This window comes from Eucyclogobius newberryi, unplaced genomic scaffold (assembly GCF_026437365.1).
Source record: "Eucyclogobius newberryi isolate DKJ021-1_F unplaced genomic scaffold, fEucNew1.0.hap1 SCAF_20, whole genome shotgun sequence".
NCBI classification, from domain to species: Eukaryota; Metazoa; Chordata; class Actinopteri; order Gobiiformes; family Gobiidae; genus Eucyclogobius; species Eucyclogobius newberryi.
In genome coordinates, this window is record NW_027315835.1 from 6569876 (window position 1) to 6590837 (window position 20962).

The following is a 20962-nucleotide window of genomic DNA, read 5'->3' on the forward strand; positions in this document are numbered from 1 at the left end:
GAATCTCTCCTCCCTCAGAGTCTCTCCTCCCTCAGAGTCTCTCCCCCTCAGAGTCTCTCCTCCCTCACAGTCTCTCCTCTCTCAGAGTCTCTCCTCCCTCAGAGTCTCTCCTCTCTCATAGTCTCTCCTCCCTCCCTCAGAGTCTCTCCTCCCTCCCTCAGAGTCTCTCCTCCCTCAGAGTCTCTCCTCCCTCAGAGTCTCTCCTCCCTCACAGTCTCCCCCCTCAGAGTCTCTCCTCCCTCCCTCGGGGTCTTTCCTCCCTCAGAGTCTCTCCTCTCTCACAGTCTCTCCCCCTCAGAGTCTCTCCTCCCTCAGAGTCTCTCCTCCCTCAGAGTCTCTCCCCCTCAGAGTCTCTCCTCCCTCACAGTCTCTCCTCTCTCAGAGTCTCTCCTCCCTCACAGTCTCTCCTCCCTCAGAGTCTCTCCTCCCTCAGAGTCTCTCCTCTCTCATAGTCTCTCCTCCCTCCCTCAGAGTCTTTCCTCCCTCCCTCAGAGTCTCTCCTCCCTCAGAGTCTCTCCTCTCTCATAGTCTCCCCTCCCTCCCTCAGAGTCTCTCCTCTCTCAGAGTCTCTCCTCCCTCAGAGTCTCTCCTCTCTCATAGTCTCTCCTCCCTCCCTCAGAGTCTCTCCTTCCTCCCTCAGAGTCTCCCCTCTCTCAGAGTCTCTCCTCCCTCAAAGTCTCTCCTCTCTCAGAGTCTCTCCTCCCTCAGAGTCTCTCCTCTCTCAGAGTCTCTCCTCCCTCAGAGTCTCTCCTCTCTCAAAGTCTCTCCTCCCTCAGAGTCTCTCCTCCCTCCCTCAGGGTCTTTCCTCCCTCAGAGTCTCTCCTCTCTCTGAGTCTCTCCTCTCTCCTCCCTCAGGGTCTTTCCTCCCTCAGAGTCTCTCCTCCCTCCCTCAGGGTCTTTCCTTTCTCAGAGTCTCTCCTTTCTCACAGTCTCTCCCCCTCAGAATCTCTCCTCCCTCAGAGTCTCTCCTCCCTCAGAGTCTCTCCCCCTCAGAGTCTCTCCTCCCTCACAGTCTCTCCTCTCTCAGAGTCTCTCCTCCCTCAGAGTCTCTCCTCTCTCATAGTCTCTCCTCCCTCCCTCAGAGTCTCTCCTCCCTCCCTCAGAGTCTCTCCTCCCTCAGAGTCTCTCCTCCCTCAGAGTCTCTCCTCCCTCACAGTCTCCCCCCCTCAGAGTCTCTCCTCCCTCCCTCTGGGTCTTTCCTCCCTCAGAGTCTCTCCTCTCTCACAGTCTCTCCCCCTCAGAGTCTCTCCTCCCTCAGAGTCTCTCCTCCCTCAGAGTCTCTCCCCCTCAGAGTCTCTCCTCCCTCACAGTCTCTCCTCTCTCAGAGTCTCTCCTCCCTCACAGTCTCTCCTCCCTCAGAGTCTCTCCTCCCTCAGAGTCTCTCCTCCCTCAGAGTCTCTCCTCTCTCATAGTCTCCCCTCCCTCCCTCAGAGTCTCTCCTCTCTCAGAGTCTCTCCTCCCTCAGAGTCTCTCCTCTCTCATAGTCTCTCCTCCCTCCCTCAGAGTCTCTCCTTCCTCCCTCAGAGTCTCCCCTCTCTCAGAGTCTCTCCTCCCTCAAAGTCTCTCCTCTCTCAGAGTCTCTCCTCCCTCAGAGTCTCTCCTCTCTCAGAGTCTCTCCTCCCTCAGAGTCTCTCCTCTCTCAAAGTCTCTCCTCCCTCAGAGTCTCTCCTCCCTCCCTCAGGGTCTTTCCTCCCTCAGAGTCTCTCCTCTCTCTGAGTCTCTCCTCTCTCCTCCCTCAGGGTCTTTCCTCCCTCAGAGTCTCTCCTCTCTCTGAGTCTCCCCTCCCTCTTCTCGCCTCCTCTGCCTCCTGATTGGTCGGTGAGTGCTTCTTTTCCTCCCGCGCGCGCTCACATCTCCAACACTCTCCATCCTCCCGCGCCCGCACGTGCGCACGGCGGCTCCACGTCGTCCCCACGCGCGCTCTGAACCGGGAAACACACGGACTCAGTTCCGCGCTCACGAGCCTCGCGGTCTGATCCCGAGCGGCACGCGCGCTGTGGCATATCACGCGCGCTCGCCGCGTCCTTCACGAGCTCCTGTCGCGCTTTGGACCATTTTAGGCACATTTTAGGTTATTTTTTGTGATTTTAAACGCACTTTTTACCCGGAAATTACAGGACAATTCATTGTTTTCCACCACTTTTGTGTCTGTGACATTTGACGCAAACGCACGCGCTGGATTCACAGACTTCTGCAGCGCGCGTTACTTTGAGACTTCACCCACAGTTTAATATTTCATCTTTTGGGTCAAGGCTTTAGTTTCATTTGTTAGATTTTTTTTTTTCCTGGCGCGGGAAATTCGTTTATATTTTGAGTGTTCTGTCTCAAAACTCTCATTTAGTCTTTTTTTGTGACTCTTTGAGCACTTTTAGTCCCAAACACCCCGTCTTGTCCCCGCAGCCTCACGCGGGGCCTCACGCGCATCTTCACGGTTTCTTTCCCACTTTGCCGCAGGGTTCCGTCCGGACTCGGGCCCGGCTCTCCCCGCGCTCCCGTGGATGTGGCCCCCGTGATGATGTCAGATCGGGAGCCCCAGACGACCCCCTCCTCCGCCAAAGACTCGCCTTTTTCTATCAAAAACCTGCTGAACATCGACGACGGGCCCGCGGCGGTGGAGCGGCCGCCGCAGCCGCCGCAGCCGCCGCAGCCGCCGCAGAGGACGCTTCTGGCCGCGTCCAAACCCTGGTTCGACGGCGCGTTCTTCTCCCGGCTGGAGCTGCCCGGGCGCAGGCTCTCGGTCCCCGGGCAGTGTCTGGACAGAGCCCCGGCCTGGTGGTTCCCGTGCGCGCCGGGACATTACGGCAGAAACACCGGTGAGGTTTGTTTTGGGGCCTGAGGCGGAGGAGGCCGCGCGCGCGCTTCTGGAGCTCAGACTCAAACTGAAGCTGTTTATGAAGCTTTGGAGTCAAATAAAGCTCATTTTGGTCTATTTAAGTCAGTTTATTTCACAGGGGCAGAGTGTGCAGAGCTTTATGGAAAGAAAACATTGAAAACGACGTAAAAAGTACATTTATTTATTCATTTCGTAATAAAAACTATTGTAAAAACTGAAGGCCCGTCTCACTCTGCACTTTATCAAATTCACTTCTGTTTTGTTAAAAAATAATAAGCCAGAACTTTTTAAACTCTTTGACTCTGATTATAAATGGATAAAATCTCTGCTCAGAGGAAAATAAGATTGTTTTGATCCTGTCCAGATTTTCTTTGGTAAATACAAGTATCATAAAAATAAGAGTGAAGCTGGTTTTTGACATTTGTTTGGTTTTGACAAATGTTTTTAGAATTGTATTGTCTTTTTATAATTTTATATTTTAAACTGATTCATTCTAGAATGTTTGATTTGACTGAAAATAAGAGGGTTTCATCTTTATTTCTTAATAAGACAAACATGGACAGATTAAAACAGGACAACATTGAAAAGCTGTTTTATTTAAAGATAGAGCTAATAAAAAACTCGATTCTGTCCTTTTAACTTCACGTGTGGAAGTGTAAAACCTTTAAGTCTCAAAAGAATATTGTACTTTGACTTGTTTCTTTTGTTTTTACATTTTTACATCCGGCTTCACGTTCAAAGTCTGATTCGACTGAAAACAAACCGACAAAACCACATATTTCAGTCGTCGTGTTTCACTCTGTCGTGTTTTTAATTTTATTTCTTATTTGTAAAGATTAATGGGGAGGAAAAAACAATTATTATGTAAAGACTTTTTAAAATGTGTGTTTAATTAGAACAGTTTAATTTCTCCCATCTTGAAGTAGAAAATAAATAAAAAGCCCTTTTCACAAAAACTAATAAAAATACAAAGGACAGACATAAACAGCATTACATAAATAACATACATAACAACATACATAAATACATAAGGTGCAGTTTCAGATCTTGTGACACAATAAAAATGTGTCCTAAATGTTTAAAATGATGAATCGCTGTAAAACTGGTTCTACTGTAATATAATAATATGTAAATTATAATGTGATGCGTTTTATTTAACCTGAAACAAACAGAGTCACCTTTGACCTTTGACCTTAACTACATTATAAAAATAGTTTGGTAATTTAATATTAATTCATAATTTTGTCTCTTTTTTGTTACATGTTTGCTCTGGATAAACAGTTCTAAAAAATAATTAAATTCAATTAAAATAAATTAAATTCAATAAAATAAATTATGTCCTTTTGTCCATTTTATTTTATTTTACAATATGATAGAAATAAATAGTTACATTATAATAATAATAAAGAGATAAAATACTTTGGTAACGCTTTAATTCCTGTTAAAAAATGTCTTAAAATCACATTAATGAGGAGTTTATTCATTTAAAGTGATGAGTAAATGTCGAGTATCAGCAGAATGCGACATGAATAAGGCCAGACTAAGCAAGTGATTAACCACTTATTTTGTGGTAATTAGCAGCTTGTTAGATTGTAATAAGTGCACTCTAAAATAAAGTGTTTCAACCTTTATCTCCAGGTCGTTAAAACACGACAGAAGGTTTTAGTGCTTCTTTATCGCAGACGTTTGAGAGTTCACGCTGCTCTGCTTAAGTATCTTTATTTTTCTGCAGTTTTCAGACTAAAAACACTTAATAACAAAGACAAGAAACAGAACGAGACCAAAACGGACACAAAAGATCAAAAAGAAAGACGTCTGAAGACAATTAATGCCAAAAAACCTTTCCGTTTTGTGCAAAGTCGGTCAATTTTGTCCATTTTCAAACTCCAAATGTGATTTTTTTGTTTTTGTAAACGATAAAGTCGGTCCAGTCTTTAACGTCGGCGAAGTTCCTTTTTCTGACACATATATTTTCTACATCGAACTCGGCTTTGGCAAGAAATCAACATGTTTTTTTGGACAGAGAAACTAATGTGCGATAAATAAATCAAGCTCTACCTACATTTTCTGGGCTGATTTTGATAATTTCCCCCCAAAATATACGATGATAAAATGACCACCAACTATTTATACTTGATTTATTTCAGTTTTATGAGGAGAAAAGGAATCTACGGTTTAAGAGAAGCTTTAATTGCATCACAAACTAAAGCGTTGTGTTTTTCCTTTGGCCTAAACTGGAGACAAAACAAGTACGACTGATAAAATGTGTCACATTGGCTTTTTTTATTTTTTTTTTGTGGAAGTGGTTTTTCTGCTGTTTTCTGACGTCAGGGGGAGATAAAGGACACTTCCACTCAACACAACGTTTCATTTCCTTCACGCTCGGACTCAGAAACGTGTTATTTAAGGAGAGAAAAGTGAACGTTCAGCCGTGTGCGATGCAGCTGCAGAGTTCCCGTTGTTTTTCTGCTTTTCTACAACTCCATTTTCTGTTTTCCGACGAGTACAAACTAAATGTCTGGCAGAGTCGTCGACGTTTACGTTTGTCGTGGAACTGAAGCAGCTCCGTCACGTCGTTGTCATGTTTTACGGTAGAAAATGTCATCGACTCTTGTGCGGTTTTGCATCTTTAACACTTGTAGCGCTGCTTTTGACCGCTAAGCAGGCGTTCACTATTTGTTTGTTTTTGTCGTTTTATGTTTTGATCAAAAGAAATGGTCACGTTTTCTTCCTGCCGTGGAAATAATGGATGGATACCTCTGGAGGACACAATGGATGGATACCTGTGGAGGACACAAAGGATGGATACCTCTGGAGGACACAATGGATGGATACCTCCGGAGGACATAATGGATGGATACCTCTGGAGGACACAATGGATGGATACCTCCGGAGGACACAATGGATGGATACCTCTGGAGGACACAATGGATGGATACCTCTGGAGGACACAATGGATGGATACCTCTGGAGGACACAATGGATGGATACCTCTGGAGGACACAAAGGATGGATACCTCCGGAGGACACAATGGATGGATACCTGTGGAGGACACAATGGACGAATACCTCCGGAGGACATAATGGATGGATACCTGTGGAGGACACAAAGGATGGATACCTCCGGAGAACATAATGGATGGATACCTCTGGAGGACACAATGGATGGATACCTCCGGAGGACATAATGGATGGATACCTCTGGAGGACACAATGGATGGATACCTCCGGAGGACACAAAGGATGGATACCTCTGGAGGACACAATAGATGGACTGGAGGACACAAAGGATGGATACCTGTGGAGGACACAATGGATGGATATCTCTGGAGGACACAATTGATGGATCCTCTGGAGGACACAATGGATGGATACCTCCGAAGGACACAAAGGATGAATACCTCTGCAGGACACAAAGGATGGATACCTCCGGAGGACACAAAGGATGGATACCTCCGGAGGACACAAAGGATGGATATCTCTGCAGGACACAAAGGATGGATACCTCCGGAGGACACAAAGGATGGATACCTCCGGAGGACACAATGGATGAATACCTCTGCAGGACACAAAGGAAGCCTTATTTTTCCTTCCTTTTCCTTATGTGTTGTTCATGTGTTATTCATGTGTTGTTCATGTGTTGTTCATGTGTTATGCATGTGTTTTTCATGTGTTATTATTATTGATATGTAATTGATCTGTTATTAACTATTGACATGTTATTGATGTGTTATTGACGTGTTATAGACGTGTTATTGACGTGTTATTCATGTGTTATTGACGTGTTATAGACGTGTTATTGACGTGTAATAGACGTGTTATTGACGTGTTATTGACGTGTTGTTGACGTGTTATAGACGTGTTATAGACGTGTTATTGACGTGTAATAGACGTGTTATTGACGTGTTGTTGACGTGTTATAGACGTGTTATAGACGTGTTATTGACGTGTAATAGACGTGTTATTGACGTGTTATTGACGTGTTGACGTGTTATAGACGTGTTATTGGCGTGTTTTTGACCTGTTATTTATGTGTTATTGACGTGTTATAGACATGTTATTGACGTGTTATTGACGTGTTATTATGCGTTGACGTGTTATTGACGTGTTATAGACGTGTTATAGACGTGGTATTGATGTGTTATTGACGTGTTATAGACGTGTTATAGACGTGGTATTGACGTGTTATTGACGTGTTATAGACGTGTTATAGACGTGGTATTGATGTGTTATTGATGTGTTATTGATGTGTAGACATGTTATAGACGTGTTATTGACGTGTTATTGATGTGTTGATGTGTTATTGACGTGTTATTGATGTGTTATTGATGTGTTATTGATGTGTTATTGATGTGTTGACGTGTTATTGACGTGTTATTGATGTGTTATTGATGTGTTAACGTGTTGTAGACGTGTTATTGATGTATTGACGTGTTATTGACTTGTTATTCATGTGTTATCCATGTGTTATCCATGTGTTATCCATGTGTTATTCATGTGTTATCCATGTGTTATCCATGTGTTATTCATGTGTTATCCATGTGTTATTCATGTGTTATCCATGTGTTATTCATGTGTTATCCATGTGTTATCCATGTGTTATCCATGTGTTATCCATGTGTTATTCATGTGTTATTCATGTGTTATTCATGGCTTTTTCTGTTGCTTCACAGGTTCAGATAAAGGTCCAGGTTTGTCGCCCGCTTCCGTCCATCGCGCCGCGGACTCCCCCAAACTCACCCCGGACCCCGACCACGACGACCACGACATCACCCTGGACGACGACATCACCCTGGACGACGACAGCGAACCGGACGAGCTCAAGAAGGACCCGGACCCCGACCCGGACTCGAACCCGCAGCACTTGGATCCCGACTCTTGGAACGCCGACAAAACCCGGGAGGATTCCGGGCCGGACGGGAACGCGCCGTGCCGCAAGAAGAAGACGCGCACGGTGTTCTCGCGCGGCCAGGTCTTCCAGCTGGAGTCCACCTTCGACGTGAAGCGCTACCTGAGCAGCTCGGAGCGGGCGGGGCTGGCGGCGTCGCTGCGTCTGACCGAGACGCAGGTGAAGATCTGGTTTCAGAACCGGAGGAACAAGTGGAAGCGGCAGCTGGCGGCGGAGCTGGAGGCGGCCAACCTGAGCCACGCCGCCGCCCGGAGGATCGTGCGGGTGCCCGTCCTGTACCACGAGGGCGGAGAGCGGGACGGCGGGGCGGGGGGGCCCGGCGGGGGGACCGCGGGGGCGCAGGGCCTGCTGGGGTTTACGCCTCACCTGTATTATTCCCACGTGCCGCTGCTCAGACCGGTTTAGACCAGCGCGAATGGGACGGAAGTGTAATTAACGTGTTTATAACGCGTCAGTGAGGCCGGTTTATTTATTTTATTTAAAAGAAGAATAAACACAACAGATCTTATGAATAAAACACACGTAAACGTCACAAAAACATTCAAAGTCCCATTTGGCGCAAAGTCAGTCAAATTTGTCCTTTTCCAAATGAAGTCTGAATGTCATTTTTTCTATTTGCCTGATGTCTGTCTCGCTCATTTCTTTGTGACGACCTTTTTCCTGAAAGTACATTCCAAAGGTATCCAGGAGTTTTAAGGCCCAAACAAATACAACGTTAAAAATACACAGTTTATAATTCCACTTCCTGTTTCTAATTGATTACATCACACAAGGAAATTACCCAGCAAACACTGGGCCAAAACTCATATAACGTCAAAGTTTTTTTAATTTTACATAAAAATATATTAGAGCGACTTTATTTTGTTAAATTAATGTTTAGAGTCAAAAAAGTTGTTTCTTTGCGTAAATTCTGCATAAACTTTGACTGGAATGAGTGTCCCTGGTGTGATGTCACTTCCTGTATGAGTGTCCCTGGTGTGATGTCACTTCCTGTATGAGTGTCCCTGGTGTGATGTCACTTCCTGTATGAGTGTCCCTGGTGTGATGTCACTTCCTGTATGAGTGTCCCTGGTGTGATGTCACTTCCTGTATGAGTGTCCCTGGTGTGATGTCACTTCCTGTCATTTCCTACAGATTTTTCCACGTTTTCTTCGCTAATACCTGCTCGATCGGTGTAAAACTATCATTTATATGTACGACAGGTATAAACACACCAAATAAAGTCTGAATTTGACAATGGTTAAAAACCCGTCACACGTCACTTTAATCCACGGCTTGTTTCTTTGTGTCTCAGAAATCCTCGTATTCGTGTTCTTTTCGTCACCGAAGCGACAGAATCGCAGATGTTTTCTTGCTTCTGGACTCGCCTGTCATAGACGTCGCTCGTACATCACGTCGAGTCTGTTCTGAACGTGTTTGTACAGATTTAATATTTATGGGAACGGGAAAGTTTGTGTTGTCGGTGTGATGTTTGTGCTCGTTCAGTCGTTTATCTCTGACCCCGCCCGAGCTTTAAAGGTCACCGCGGAACATTGGCTAACGGAACATTGTCTAACGGAACATTGGCTAACGGAACATTCGCTAATGGAACATTGGCTAACGGAACATTGGCTAACGGAACATTGGCTAACGGAACATTCGCTAATGTAACACTCGCTAACGGAACATTGGCTAACGGAACATTCGCTAATGTAACACTCGCTAACGGAACATTGGCTAACGGAACATTGGCTAACGGAACATTGGCTAACGGAACATTCGCTAATGGAACATTGGCTAACGGAACATTGGCTAACGGAACATTGGCTAACGGAACATTGGCGTTAGCCAACATTGGCGGGCGCTCCACAGATCTGACTCGTAGCTCAGCCCGGCCCGTTTCCTTGGAGATGGGTAATCGGTGTGTAATGCCGTAGTGCTGGACATTCCAAAGGAAACCACATGAGCATGAAAACAAATATCACACTTTATATCTTTGTATTTGTTTCTAAATTGTTTCATTGTATTTTGATATAAATACAGACTTTGAATTTGAACTATGAACTTGAGCTTTTGTCACTTTGTCGCGTCACATCCCGACACCACTCAATATTTTTAGTTTAAATTGGTTAAACACTTTTTCGCCGGTTTAGTCACGATGGCAAAAGTGAAAGAATTCAAACTAAAATTTGCCCAAGTTTTACAAATATAAACCGTTTGAACCGATGAACACAGCGAGTATTTAAAAATAAAGAATGATTCAAGAAAAACACAATTTGTACAAAATAAACAAATATATAAAAAATAAATACATCTTGAAAGGGCAAATTTAGGAAAAGTAATACATCCAAGAACATTTAAAAATATAATAAAACATAAAGGTTAAGGCACACAAGGTCCATTATTTGAGTCCCATTTTGTCCGTTTTACGTCCAATTTTTCCTTTTCCAAGTTCAGTCTGTGTAAGTTTTAGTCACACAATGTTTGAATTCATTATCATCTTTAAATACATTTGTTTCTGGATTTGCCACAGGCCTAAGAACAATTTCTACAATATTTACAAATCAATTCGGAATATTATATCTTTTCAATGATCCAAAGTCCTCAAAATGTGTGAATATCGGACACGGAACAGACTTTATGTGATTTTAAACGTCTTCGCAGCATCAAAAAGAAGATTAATTTATCAGTTTATGGCCAGGACAGAGTAAACTGTAAAAGAAAATAAGACGAGCCTCAAACAAAGACGGTGTAAACGTGTTAAATAAGTAAAATAACACAGAAGCTCACACGTTACAATATGATCATAACGAGCAAAACGTATCAAAATAAATCAATGGTGAACTACTACAATTTCTTCATTCTTTATTCCATTGTACCAATACAAATATAAGTACTATGTTATTTTAATATTGTGTTAAAATCTGCCACAAACACGTGAAAGTCTGAGGTCAAAACATGGCAATCCATCCATTTATTAATTTATTTATTAATTTATGTATTAATTAATTAATCATCTTATTCATTCTTTCATTTATTCTCTTATTCATTTATTTATTCTCTTATTCATTAATTAATTAATGTATTTATTTATTCTCTTATTCATTCATTTATTTATTTATTAATTTATTCATTCTCTTATTCATTCATTTATTTATTTATTCATTTATTTATTCTCTTATTCATTCATTTATTTATTCATTTATTTATTCTCTTATTTATTCATTTATTTATTCCCTTATTCATTTATTTATTTATTCTCTTATTTATTCATTCATATATTCTCTTATTCATTCTCTTATTTATTAATTTATTTATTCAATCTCTTATTCATTCATTCTCTTATTCCATAAACCCATTCGCTCTGAGAAGCCCCTCCCCTTTCCTCCACAGCGCAATCAGAGCGCAGGCGCGAGTTCAAACTTTCCTCTGGACCAATCAGAGCGCGCGCACGCAGAGCTACAGCCGGGTTAGCTTCACGCCGGCGGCTAAAGGCTAAAACAGCGCTGGTTTTGACGGGTTTTTTGGCCTTTTTTCCTGGATTATCAGCGCGATCGGAGGATTAACGTCTTCTGTGGAGTGAGCCGAGACCTCGACATCCATCAGACGATGTAAGAACCGTGAAACATGCGTGATTTTGTGCGTTGAAGCGCGTGTTAGCGTCAGTTAGCTCTCCCCGGCTAACAACATGCAGCCCCGGTGCGAGCATGGAGCTAACGCTAAACTCCAGCGCGTTCATTCCAGTATTTACAGTATTTACTCTTGTATTTACAGTTTTATAGGTACGCATTAAACGTACTTCAATATTTTGCTGTGATAAGTTTAAAATGGAGTTGTTTTAAGCAGCAGACGGACCGTTCGTTTGTGTTTATAGCATCCCAGAACTGCTAGCATCATGTTAGCTGTTGATTTAAGTCACTGCCAGTTTAGTGTTATCATTTATTTACCTGAAAGTAATTAAGTTTTTACTTTGTTGAGCCAGATTTGAATTCTTTGCTTTATTTCGTGTTCATTTTAATGTCCAAAACCCTCTGTAAAGTTGTTTTTATATCTTCTTTAGTCATTGAATAAACTAAAATCTGACTGAAAGTTGGTGCAAAAAATTTCCCGTAATTTCTTTGAGATACAATATTGGCAGATCATGTAAATAATGATTAGAATGACATATCAACCAGTTCTTGTGTGTGATCTGTTTAAGTCTTCAGTCCAAGTTAAATTTCATATTAAATGAATCAATTTAACATATTCAGGCTCAGATTGGAGACTTGTTGATATTGTAAACTATTAACTAATTGTATGCAGTATTTAATCGTGTTCGCAGTATTTAATCGCGTTTGCAATATTTAATCTTGTTTTCAGTATTTACAGTATTTAATAGTTTTTACAGTATTTGCAGTATTTAATCGTGTTTGCCGTATTTAATCGTTTTACAGTATTTGCAGTATTTAATCGTCTCACTTTAGCCGTGAAAAATCAGATGCAAAACGGCAGTGTCCCAGCTTTATTATTCAGTTTATTCCGTAGTATTGTTGCCATGGCGACGACAGAAGCTGAACTATGACCCTTTTGGCTGTATCTCGCCCGCAGATGACCGGCTCAAACGAGTACAAGCTGAACCAGGCGCCCGAGGACGGCGTGTCGGCGGTGAAGTTCAGCCCGAGCGCGGCGCAGTTCCTCCTGGTGTCGTCCTGGGACTGCTCCGTGCGGCTCTACGACGTCACCGGGAACACGATCCGGATGAAGTACCAGCACTCGGCGCCGGTGCTGGACTGCGCCTTCTACGTAGGTCGCCCACGCCCACTCTCAGATGGCTTTAGTGGTCATTTAAAGTGCAAACTCTTTTGATGAAGTGGTAGTTTGGGGACGTCACAATGTTAGATGTCAGCGTTATGATTATTGTGAGGAAAAAAACATCACGATTTAACAATTATTCGCGATTACTGAGACTGTTCCTCTAGTCCAGTGGTGTCCAAACTTTTTTCACCAAGGGCCGCATTTTGAAACTTAAACGGGGCAGAGGGCCACAAACGACTTGACAATGTCAAATTTGTTGAATGACAAAGTGAATCATTCGAAATTTTGCATTTGACGTAATTGCAATGAGCCTCCACACCTTGAATTATACCTGCAACATTAATATTAGGTTGGTATAACATCAATATGCCTGAATTTTCCCAATTTCACAGTAAAAAGTACTAGTTTTTGTTGTTTGGGCCAACATAGCAGGAAGCTGGAGGGCCAACAAAAATGAGGGCTGCATTTGGCCCCCGGGCCCTAGTTTGGACATGCCTGCTCTAGTCTGTCACCGACTTTATGAAATTTAACTGAAAAAGAACAAATCAATACAAATAAAATGGAAAAATATATGTTGCGTAAAAACAATACAGTGATATTTCAGCACTTTTGTAAATAATTGATAATTAAACGTCAACTAATCCATACAGAGACCTGTTTGAACACATTTCTGCTCGATGGACGTCCGGTCGTTGGGCGTTTGTTACCGTGACGCTCCAAAAATATATGGCCAGATTCATTTTTGTGGATGCTAAAGTGTGCTGGCGTTCGCAGGACCCCACACACTCGTGGAGCGGCGGTTTGGACGCACAGTTAAAGATGCACGACCTGAACACAGACCAAGGTAAAGCGCCTTCAAACCCACGCTTTTTTAAAAAAACGCAGAGGAGCCACGCCGTAAACGCACACGCCTTCCCTCTTCTCAGACACCATCGTCGGGAGCCACGACGCCGCCATCCGCGCCGTGGAGCACTGTCCCGAGGTCAACGTCATGGTAACCGGGAGCTGGGACCGATCTGTCCGGCTGTGGGACCCGAGGACGCCCTGCAACGCCGGGACGTTCACACAGCCAGAGAAGGTAAAAACACGATACTTTACACAGCCAGAGAAGGTAAAAACACGATACTTTACACAGCCGGAGAAGATAAAAACACGATACTTTACACAGCCAGAGAAGGTAAAAAACACGATACTTTACACAGCCAGAGAAGGTTAAAAACACGATACTTTACACAGCCAGAGAAGGTAAAAACACGATACTTTACACAGCCGGAGAAGATAAAAACACGATACTTTACACAGCCAGAGAAGGTAAAAAACACGATACTTTACACAGCCAGAGAAGGTAAAAACACGATACTTTACACAGCCGGAGAAGATAAAAACACGATACTTTACACAGCCAGAGAAGGTAAAAACACGATACTTTACACAGCCGGAGAAGATAAAAACACGATACTTTACACAGCCAGAGAAGGTAAAAAACACGATACTTTACACAGCCAGAGAAGGTTAAAAACACAATACTTTACACAGCCAGAGAAGGTAAAAAACACGATACTTTACACAGCCAGAGAAGGTAAAAAACACGATACTTTACACAGCCAGAGAAGGTAAAAACACAATACTTTACACAGCCAGAGAAGGTAAAAACACGATACTTTACACAGCCAGAGAAGGTAAAAACACGATACTTTACACAGCCAGAGAAGTTAAAAGACGATACTTTACACAGCCAGAGAAGGTAAAAACACGATACTTTACACAGCCAGAGAAGGTAAAAACACGATACTTTCTTTACACAGCCAGAGAAGGTAAAAACACGATACTTTACACAGCCAGAGAAGGTAAAAACACAATACTTTACACAGCCAGAGAAGGTAAAAACACGATACTTTACACAGCCAGAGAAGGTAAAAACACGATACTTTACACAGCCAGATAAGGTAAAAAACACGATACTTTACACAGCCAGAGAAGGTAAAAACACGATACTTTACACAGCCAGAGAAGGTAAAAAACACGATACTTTACCCAGCCGGAGAAGGTAAAAACACGACACTTTGCACAGCCGGAGAAGGTAAAAACACGACACTTTGCACAGCCGGAGAAGGTAAAAAGATGAATAATACTTAGATGAAGTGATAGTTGTACGCTCTTTTGTCTTTCATACAAACGTTTCCTGTTCCAGGTGTACACTCTGTCGGTGGCGGGCGACAGGCTCATCGTTGGCACGGCCGGGAGGAGAGTCCTGGTCTGGGACCTGAGGAACATGGGCTACGTCCAACAGAGACGAGAGTCCAGCCTCAAGTACCAGACCCGCTCCATCAGGGCCTTCCCCAACAAACAGGTCAGAGGCCGAGTTTACTGGTCCAGTTTAAATGAGGCTTAAAATAATAGCCTTTTGCTGACAACAATAGTGCTTTTATCTTAAGAATGACCTTGACCTGTTGACCATAAATGAACCAAGCTACAGTGTCCAATAGTAGGCCAGGCATCCCTAAACCTTTAACCTTGCCCCGTTTCCAGGGTTACGTGCTGAGCTCCATCGAGGGCCGAGTGGCGGTCGAGTACCTGGACCCGAGTCTAGAGGTGCAGAAGAAGAAGTACGCGTTTAAATGTCACAGACTGAAGGAGGAGGGCATCGAGAACGTGTATCCAGTGAACGCCATCTCCTTCCACAACACACACAACACCTTCGCCACGGGTACGACAATGGAGCCTTTAGGCCGCGTTTAGTCCTTTTCTGATCTGTGTTTAGTGTCTGTTTGAGTCTCTACTCAACGCCCCCCCTGTAACGCCCCCTGCAGGCGGCTCGGACGGCTTCGTGAACATCTGGGACCCGTTCAACAAGAAGCGCCTGTGCCAGTTCCACCGTTACCCCACGAGCATCGCATCGCTGGCCTTCAACAACGACGGCACGCTGCTCGCCATCGCCGCCTCCTACATGTACGAGAAGGGCGACATCGGCCACCCCGAGGAGGCCATCTTCATCCGGCAAGTCACCGACGCCGAGACCAAGCCCAAGTGAGTCCCCGGCAACCACAAGGTCTGTTTGGCGAGGTCAGGTCTGTTTGGTCTGTTTCGGGTCCGTCAGGCAAGATTGTGTCCGTCGGGCGAGACCGGGGGGGTCCGTCGGGCGAGACCGGGGGGGTCCGTCGGGCGAGACCGGGGGGGGGGTCCGTCGGGCGAGACCGGGGGGGGGGTCCGTCGGGCGAGACCGGGGGGGGGGTCCGTCGGGCGAGACCGGGGGTGTCCGTTGGGCGAGACCGGGGGGGTCCGTTGGGCGAGACCGGGGGGGGGTCCGTTGGGCGAGACCGGGGGGGGGGGGTCCGTTGGGCGAGACCGTGTGCAGATTGATGCCCGTAAACGTTGAATAATGGTCAGACCGTGAGAAGCGCCTCTGAACCGCGCTCACAATGAGAATGTGAGAGTCAAAGGGGGCGGGAGGAATATACCGATCATATCTGTGTTCAATATCCCACACTTCAGAGATAGAGCAGGACATTATGAAAAGCACCGTCCGGCGAGGGGAAAGACGCGACCGCTGCACTTGAGTAGAACGGTCAGTGTGGATTAAATGCCTTTTTCAGGTTTTTCCATTTCCATTACTCCTTTTAGTGGCTTTATTTTCATATTTCAACAACAATTTTGACTTTATCTGGTGTGTTTATACCTGTCGTACATATAAAGTATAGTTTTACACCAATCGAGCAGGTTTTTGTAGAGAAAATGCTGAAGAATCTGTAGAAAATGACAGGAAGTGACATCACACCTGATGTCTGACCTGCAGGGGGCGCTTCCTTCTGCTTTCTTGTATTATCGTGTCCACTCCACACTGACCGTTCACTGACCAAAGAAGCCGGAAACAAATCGGAGCTTTCGCCGTTTTTCTCACGTTTTTTACAAATCGCCGCGGTAACCGACGACCACGGAGCGCTGCACTATCACCGTAGACGTTAGCGTAGCACCACCTGTGTTAGCCTACAGACGTTAGCCTACAGACTTTAGCCTAGCGATCGTTCTTTTGTCGCGTCTCAATAATCATGACATTTCTTTATCTCGGCACCGGCCTTAAAAATCCAACTTTCTGATTATTATTTTTTTTTAAGATCTTTAGAAATAAAAGGCCATATTTGACTTTTGTGCTGCTTAAACTCAGATAAAATGACTTCTTCCCCTGAAGTGTCAGAACAGTAAACATAAGTATGATTTTGTCTTTCAGATCCACTTGAACCTCGTCTCCAGTTTCCTCTCTTTATACTTTATACTTTTCCTGTTTCTTACGTGTGTCGTTGTTTATACTGTTCTTAAATAAACTGCTTTAAATAAAACTTTTATTTTGAAAAATCCGTCTCGAGTTTTGTTTTTTCCTCATCGACGTAAAGAAAAGCCAGATAGCATTTTTATATTTTTATTGACCGTATTTATTTAGAGGTCGGTAAAAAGCAATAGTTATTTTTTTCTCCTTTTTCATAAATAAAATAAAATAAATAATAAAATAAAAATGAAGTATCAACGCTCTGGTGTCCTTAAAGTACTCCCAGTCTGAATTATAATCAACTTTTAAGGTATTGGAAGGAGAGAATGTGTAAATGTATTAATCTGGACAAATACAAAACAAATGTATTTAAAACAAATGGGAAAGACAGTATTTGGTCCTCAAAACTCCTGCAGCGGACACAGTAAATGGATACTTTTGGAAAATACTTTTGGAACACGTACTTTTGGCGGCAGGAAAAAAAGGTCATCACAAAAAAATTCTGACATTTTTTGTGACTGTATTGTGAATTTTTGTAATATTTTATCGTTAATAAAAAAGATAAAACTAAAATAATGGATGACAAACGACACCAACAATCAAGGACTGGACTGACATCAGGCAAATGGGGGAAAAAATGACACATTTTACAGACTTTGGATTTAAGCTGTAATTTTATACATGTTTTGTTATTTTGTGTCTTATTATTTTCTCTTGTTCGGGCCTCAAAACTCCTCCCACAGACACAGTAAGTGGATATACTTGGATACTTGGATACTTGGATAAAGGTCAGCACAAAGAAATGGACGACACAAACTGGACCCAACTTATAACTGACGTTTGAAAACTGGAAAAAAATGACACGTTCTGACTAAAATTAAAAATATGAACGTTTTGACCGATTCTGGACTCGATGAAACTCATTTGTCGTGCAATAATTTAAGTTTTATTTAGTGTTTTTTTTAGTTTACTTTGTGTTGCGCTCTGTTTTTTACGCGTTTTAAAGCATAAAATTTGCACGTTTTCCCCGAGCGGACGAGCCGGAGCTACGACGCGGCGCGGAAACGGAAAGTGACGTTGACGTGTTTGCACTTGCCGCCGGCCGGTGACCTCTGACCTCTGACCTCGCCGCAGGGCTGATCCCAAAAGGCGATACAGGCTCTTATTTTGGAGGAAACACTTCACGACTTCAGAGTGATGAAAAGAAGACGCAGAGTTACAGGAAGATTAATCGACCTCTTTCAAAGGCTTGAAAAGAAACTAAACCAAGGCTAATAAATCACTTCAAAACCTGTCAAACGTTAAAACAACAGCCACAAAAACATTTATTCATTTGACCATTTCAATAGTTTATCTACGAAAAGCTGTGATAACGACTTATGTTGAAGTAATAAACAAGTGTGAAACTAATTATCTTTATTCAAGGATTTATTCATTAAACATCGAAAAACGTCGAGACTTTTAAACACTTTTCACCAGGTAAAGATTGAACGACGGCGACTGAATGTTTTCTAGAGAATGTTTGAGTGAAGTGTGTTATTAATAAAAACTCAAAATGGTTTATTCTCTTTTGACATTTTGATTCCATAAAGTTGTGATGAAAGTCTTGTGTGTTTGAGTTTTTACAGTGCAGAAAACCATGACGATTACCAACATTTATTATTTATTCCTTTATTCTTCTAATTCTTCTTTATTCTGCTCATTCTTATTTAATCTTATTATTTATCTTATTCCTATTATCATATATATTATTTATTCTTATCATTCTTTTTTATTTATTGCAGGTTTTTGGTGTTGAAATAAAACACAAATAAATTATTTTACATTTTGTCATTTGTCATTCACAAAAGAACAAAAACATCTGAGTAATGAAACTTGGACCTTTGACTTCCTGTTCAAACCTGATAAGCCCCGCCCCTCTTCACAGCGATAAGCCCCGCCTCTTCACAGTCATGCGTCTTCGTCACGAGCAGCAGATTTAAAGGTCCCATAACATGCAAAATCGACTTTTCAGAGCTTTTAACCTTCTTACATTGCTATTTGTGCTTCATATATGTCCAGAGTGTTTTTTTGTTTGATTCTCGCAGTGTTTAGCTATATTACAGACTATCTCCTTTCCTCCAATCTCCAAACTGACGGGCGGTGGGGCAAGACCGCGTCATAAGGGCAAGCACGCGTCATTATCCCCCCTCTCCACCCCCCTTTGTTTTTGCGGCGCGATTGGTGCGTTTTCTCACGCTCTCGATGCTTTGAGCGCGTGTGAGGCGCCCGAAGCGCCCGAAGCGGCCGGCGCGACATGTTCAGTTTTGTTCAGCTTTCTGCAGCAGATGCGCCGCAGCAGCCAATCAGAGATGACGAGCCGGAAAAAGACCCAAAACAAACCCGCAAGAGAAAAAAAAATCTTTAGACGCAGCTCTTGGAGCAAATAATGATATTGACTAAACTCTGCTCAGCTCTGAAGTATATGCGGGTCCCAGACGGGCCCCGGGGCCCATCACCTCCGCTTTTGGGCTTTGTAAAGTTAATAAACCAAAGCCATGGTCCAACATTAAACTCCATTTACACCACGAGAAAAGCAACACAGCACAACTCCTCCACTGAGCATGTGCAGGATGACTCGACTCCACTGAGCATGTGCAGGACGACTCGACTCCACTGAGCATGTGCAGGACGACTCGACTCCACTGAGCATGTGCAGGACGGCTCGACTCCACTGAGCATGTGCAGACGACTCGACTCCACTGAGCATGTGCAGACGACTCGACTCCACTGAGCATGTGCAGGACGACTCGACTCCACTGAGCATGTGCAGGACAACTCGACTCCACTGAGCATGTGCAGGACGACTCGACTCCACTGAGCATGTGCAGACGACTCGACTCCACTGAGCATATGCAGACAACTCTATTCCACTGAGCATGTGCAGACGACTCGACTCCACTGAGCATGTGCAGGACGACTCGACTCCACTGAGCATGTGCAGACGACTCGACTCCACTGAGCATGTGCAGGACGACTCGACTCCACTGAGCATATGCAGACGACTCTACTCCACTGAGCATGTGCAGACGACTCGACTCCACTGAGCATGTGCAGGACGACTCGACTCCACTGAGCATGTGCAGGACGACTCGACTCCACTGAGCATGTGCAGGACGCCTCGACTCCACTGAGCATGTGCAGGACGACTCAGACACACGTCTGCTGCTGAGTGTATTTTACGGTCATGAGTCCGGGGCGTTTGTCTTTCTAATGTACAGGCGCTCAACTTCTGCGTCGGGCGCGATTCGGCCGCCGCTATCTGTACGAGGCTTTACACGTTTTTATCCTTAAAGAGACTACGTGACATTTTCAAACACGTGCCACACGCGTGCAGGGATGTGGGCGGGGCTAAGGGGAAGGTGCAAACAGGACTTTTGCGTGCGCTCGAGCCTCAGCTGCTGGACAAAACGGGATTAACGACAACTAATGCTGAGGAAACGCACGGTTAAAAGCTCATTAAAGCGCATTTTTGAATGACTATTTTATCAATTTTGTCTCATAATTGAACGTTAAATCTTCTAAGAATCGTATATTTTTGTGTTTTTAGCCTCTTCTCGTCCCGTCTTCGCTGCCTCATGAGCGATAGAAAACAGGCTCGAGTAAATAACGTTACGCGCTCAGTAATTGATACGTCGTTGACAGATTTGGACACGATCCACGGAATCAAAAACACTCAGAACTGATCCGAGCGTAACGTGATTTTCGCCCGTTTTGTGGATTATCTCTCGACTTTTCCCGACGCGGCGTCTTCGTCCTGGAAACGGCGTGTTTACGAGGCCGTGACGGGGATCGCCGGGATATCGCATTATCAACAACCAGACACAAAAAGACGACGGTTGCCGGGAGACGACATGACTGAGACTGAGACTGAGTCACCACGGGCCCCTTTGACCATGGGCCCCTTTGACCATGGGCCCCTTTGACCACGGGCCCCTTTGACCATGGGCCCCTTTGACCATGGGCCCCTTAGACCACGGGCCCCTTTGACCATGAGCCCCTTTGACCACGGGCCCCTTTGACCACGAGCCCCTTTGACCACGGGCCCCTTTGACCACGGGCCCCTTTGACCACGAGCCCCTTTGACAACGAGCCCCTTTGACCACGGGCCCCTTTGACCACGGGCCCCTTTGACCACGGGCCCCTT

The 20962-nt window shown here is 44.2% G+C and overlaps 2 protein-coding genes across 2 annotated transcripts; both read left to right on the forward strand.

Annotated features, from left to right (window-relative positions):
- The first annotated feature begins 2515 nt into the window (after positions 1-2515).
- LOC140369230 (homeobox protein HMX3-B-like) lies at positions 2516-8147 on the forward strand. Its single transcript, XM_072456506.1, has 3 exons — positions 2516-2608; positions 2648-2813; positions 7507-8147. The coding sequence occupies exons 1-3, from the start codon at positions 2516-2518 to the stop codon at positions 8145-8147; spliced, it is 900 nt and encodes a 299-aa protein (XP_072312607.1).
- A 4161-nt stretch (positions 8148-12308) lies between these two features.
- On the forward strand, positions 12309-15558 carry bub3 (BUB3 mitotic checkpoint protein). The gene is made up of 6 exons (XM_072456516.1): positions 12309-12503; positions 13290-13359; positions 13442-13593; positions 14707-14865; positions 15045-15222; positions 15326-15558. The coding sequence occupies exons 1-6, from the start codon at positions 12309-12311 to the stop codon at positions 15544-15546; spliced, it is 975 nt and encodes a 324-aa protein (XP_072312617.1). The 3' UTR covers positions 15547-15558.
- Positions 15559-20962: the final 5404 nt, after the last annotated feature.

What these genes read in the sequence shown, in the direction of transcription:
- LOC140369230 (XM_072456506.1), top strand. Translation starts at nt 2,516, where the DNA reads ATGTCAGATCGGGAGCCCCAGACGACCCCCTCCTCCGCCAAAGACTCG. An exon ending in ACATCGACGACGGGCCCGCG is followed by an intron (nt 2,609 to 2,647) that starts GCGGTGGAGCGG and finishes CAGCCGCCGCAG; the next exon opens with CCGCCGCAGAGGACGCTTCT. An exon ending in ACATTACGGCAGAAACACCG is followed by an intron (nt 2,814 to 7,506) that starts GTGAGGTTTGTT and finishes GTTGCTTCACAG; the next exon opens with GTTCAGATAAAGGTCCAGGT.
- bub3 (XM_072456516.1), top strand. Translation starts at nt 12,309, where the DNA reads ATGACCGGCTCAAACGAGTACAAGCTGAACCAGGCGCCCGAGGACGGC. An exon ending in CGACCTGAACACAGACCAAG is followed by an intron (nt 13,360 to 13,441) that starts GTAAAGCGCCTT and finishes CCCTCTTCTCAG; the next exon opens with ACACCATCGTCGGGAGCCAC. An exon ending in ACACAACACCTTCGCCACGG is followed by an intron (nt 15,223 to 15,325) that starts GTACGACAATGG and finishes CGCCCCCTGCAG; the next exon opens with GCGGCTCGGACGGCTTCGTG.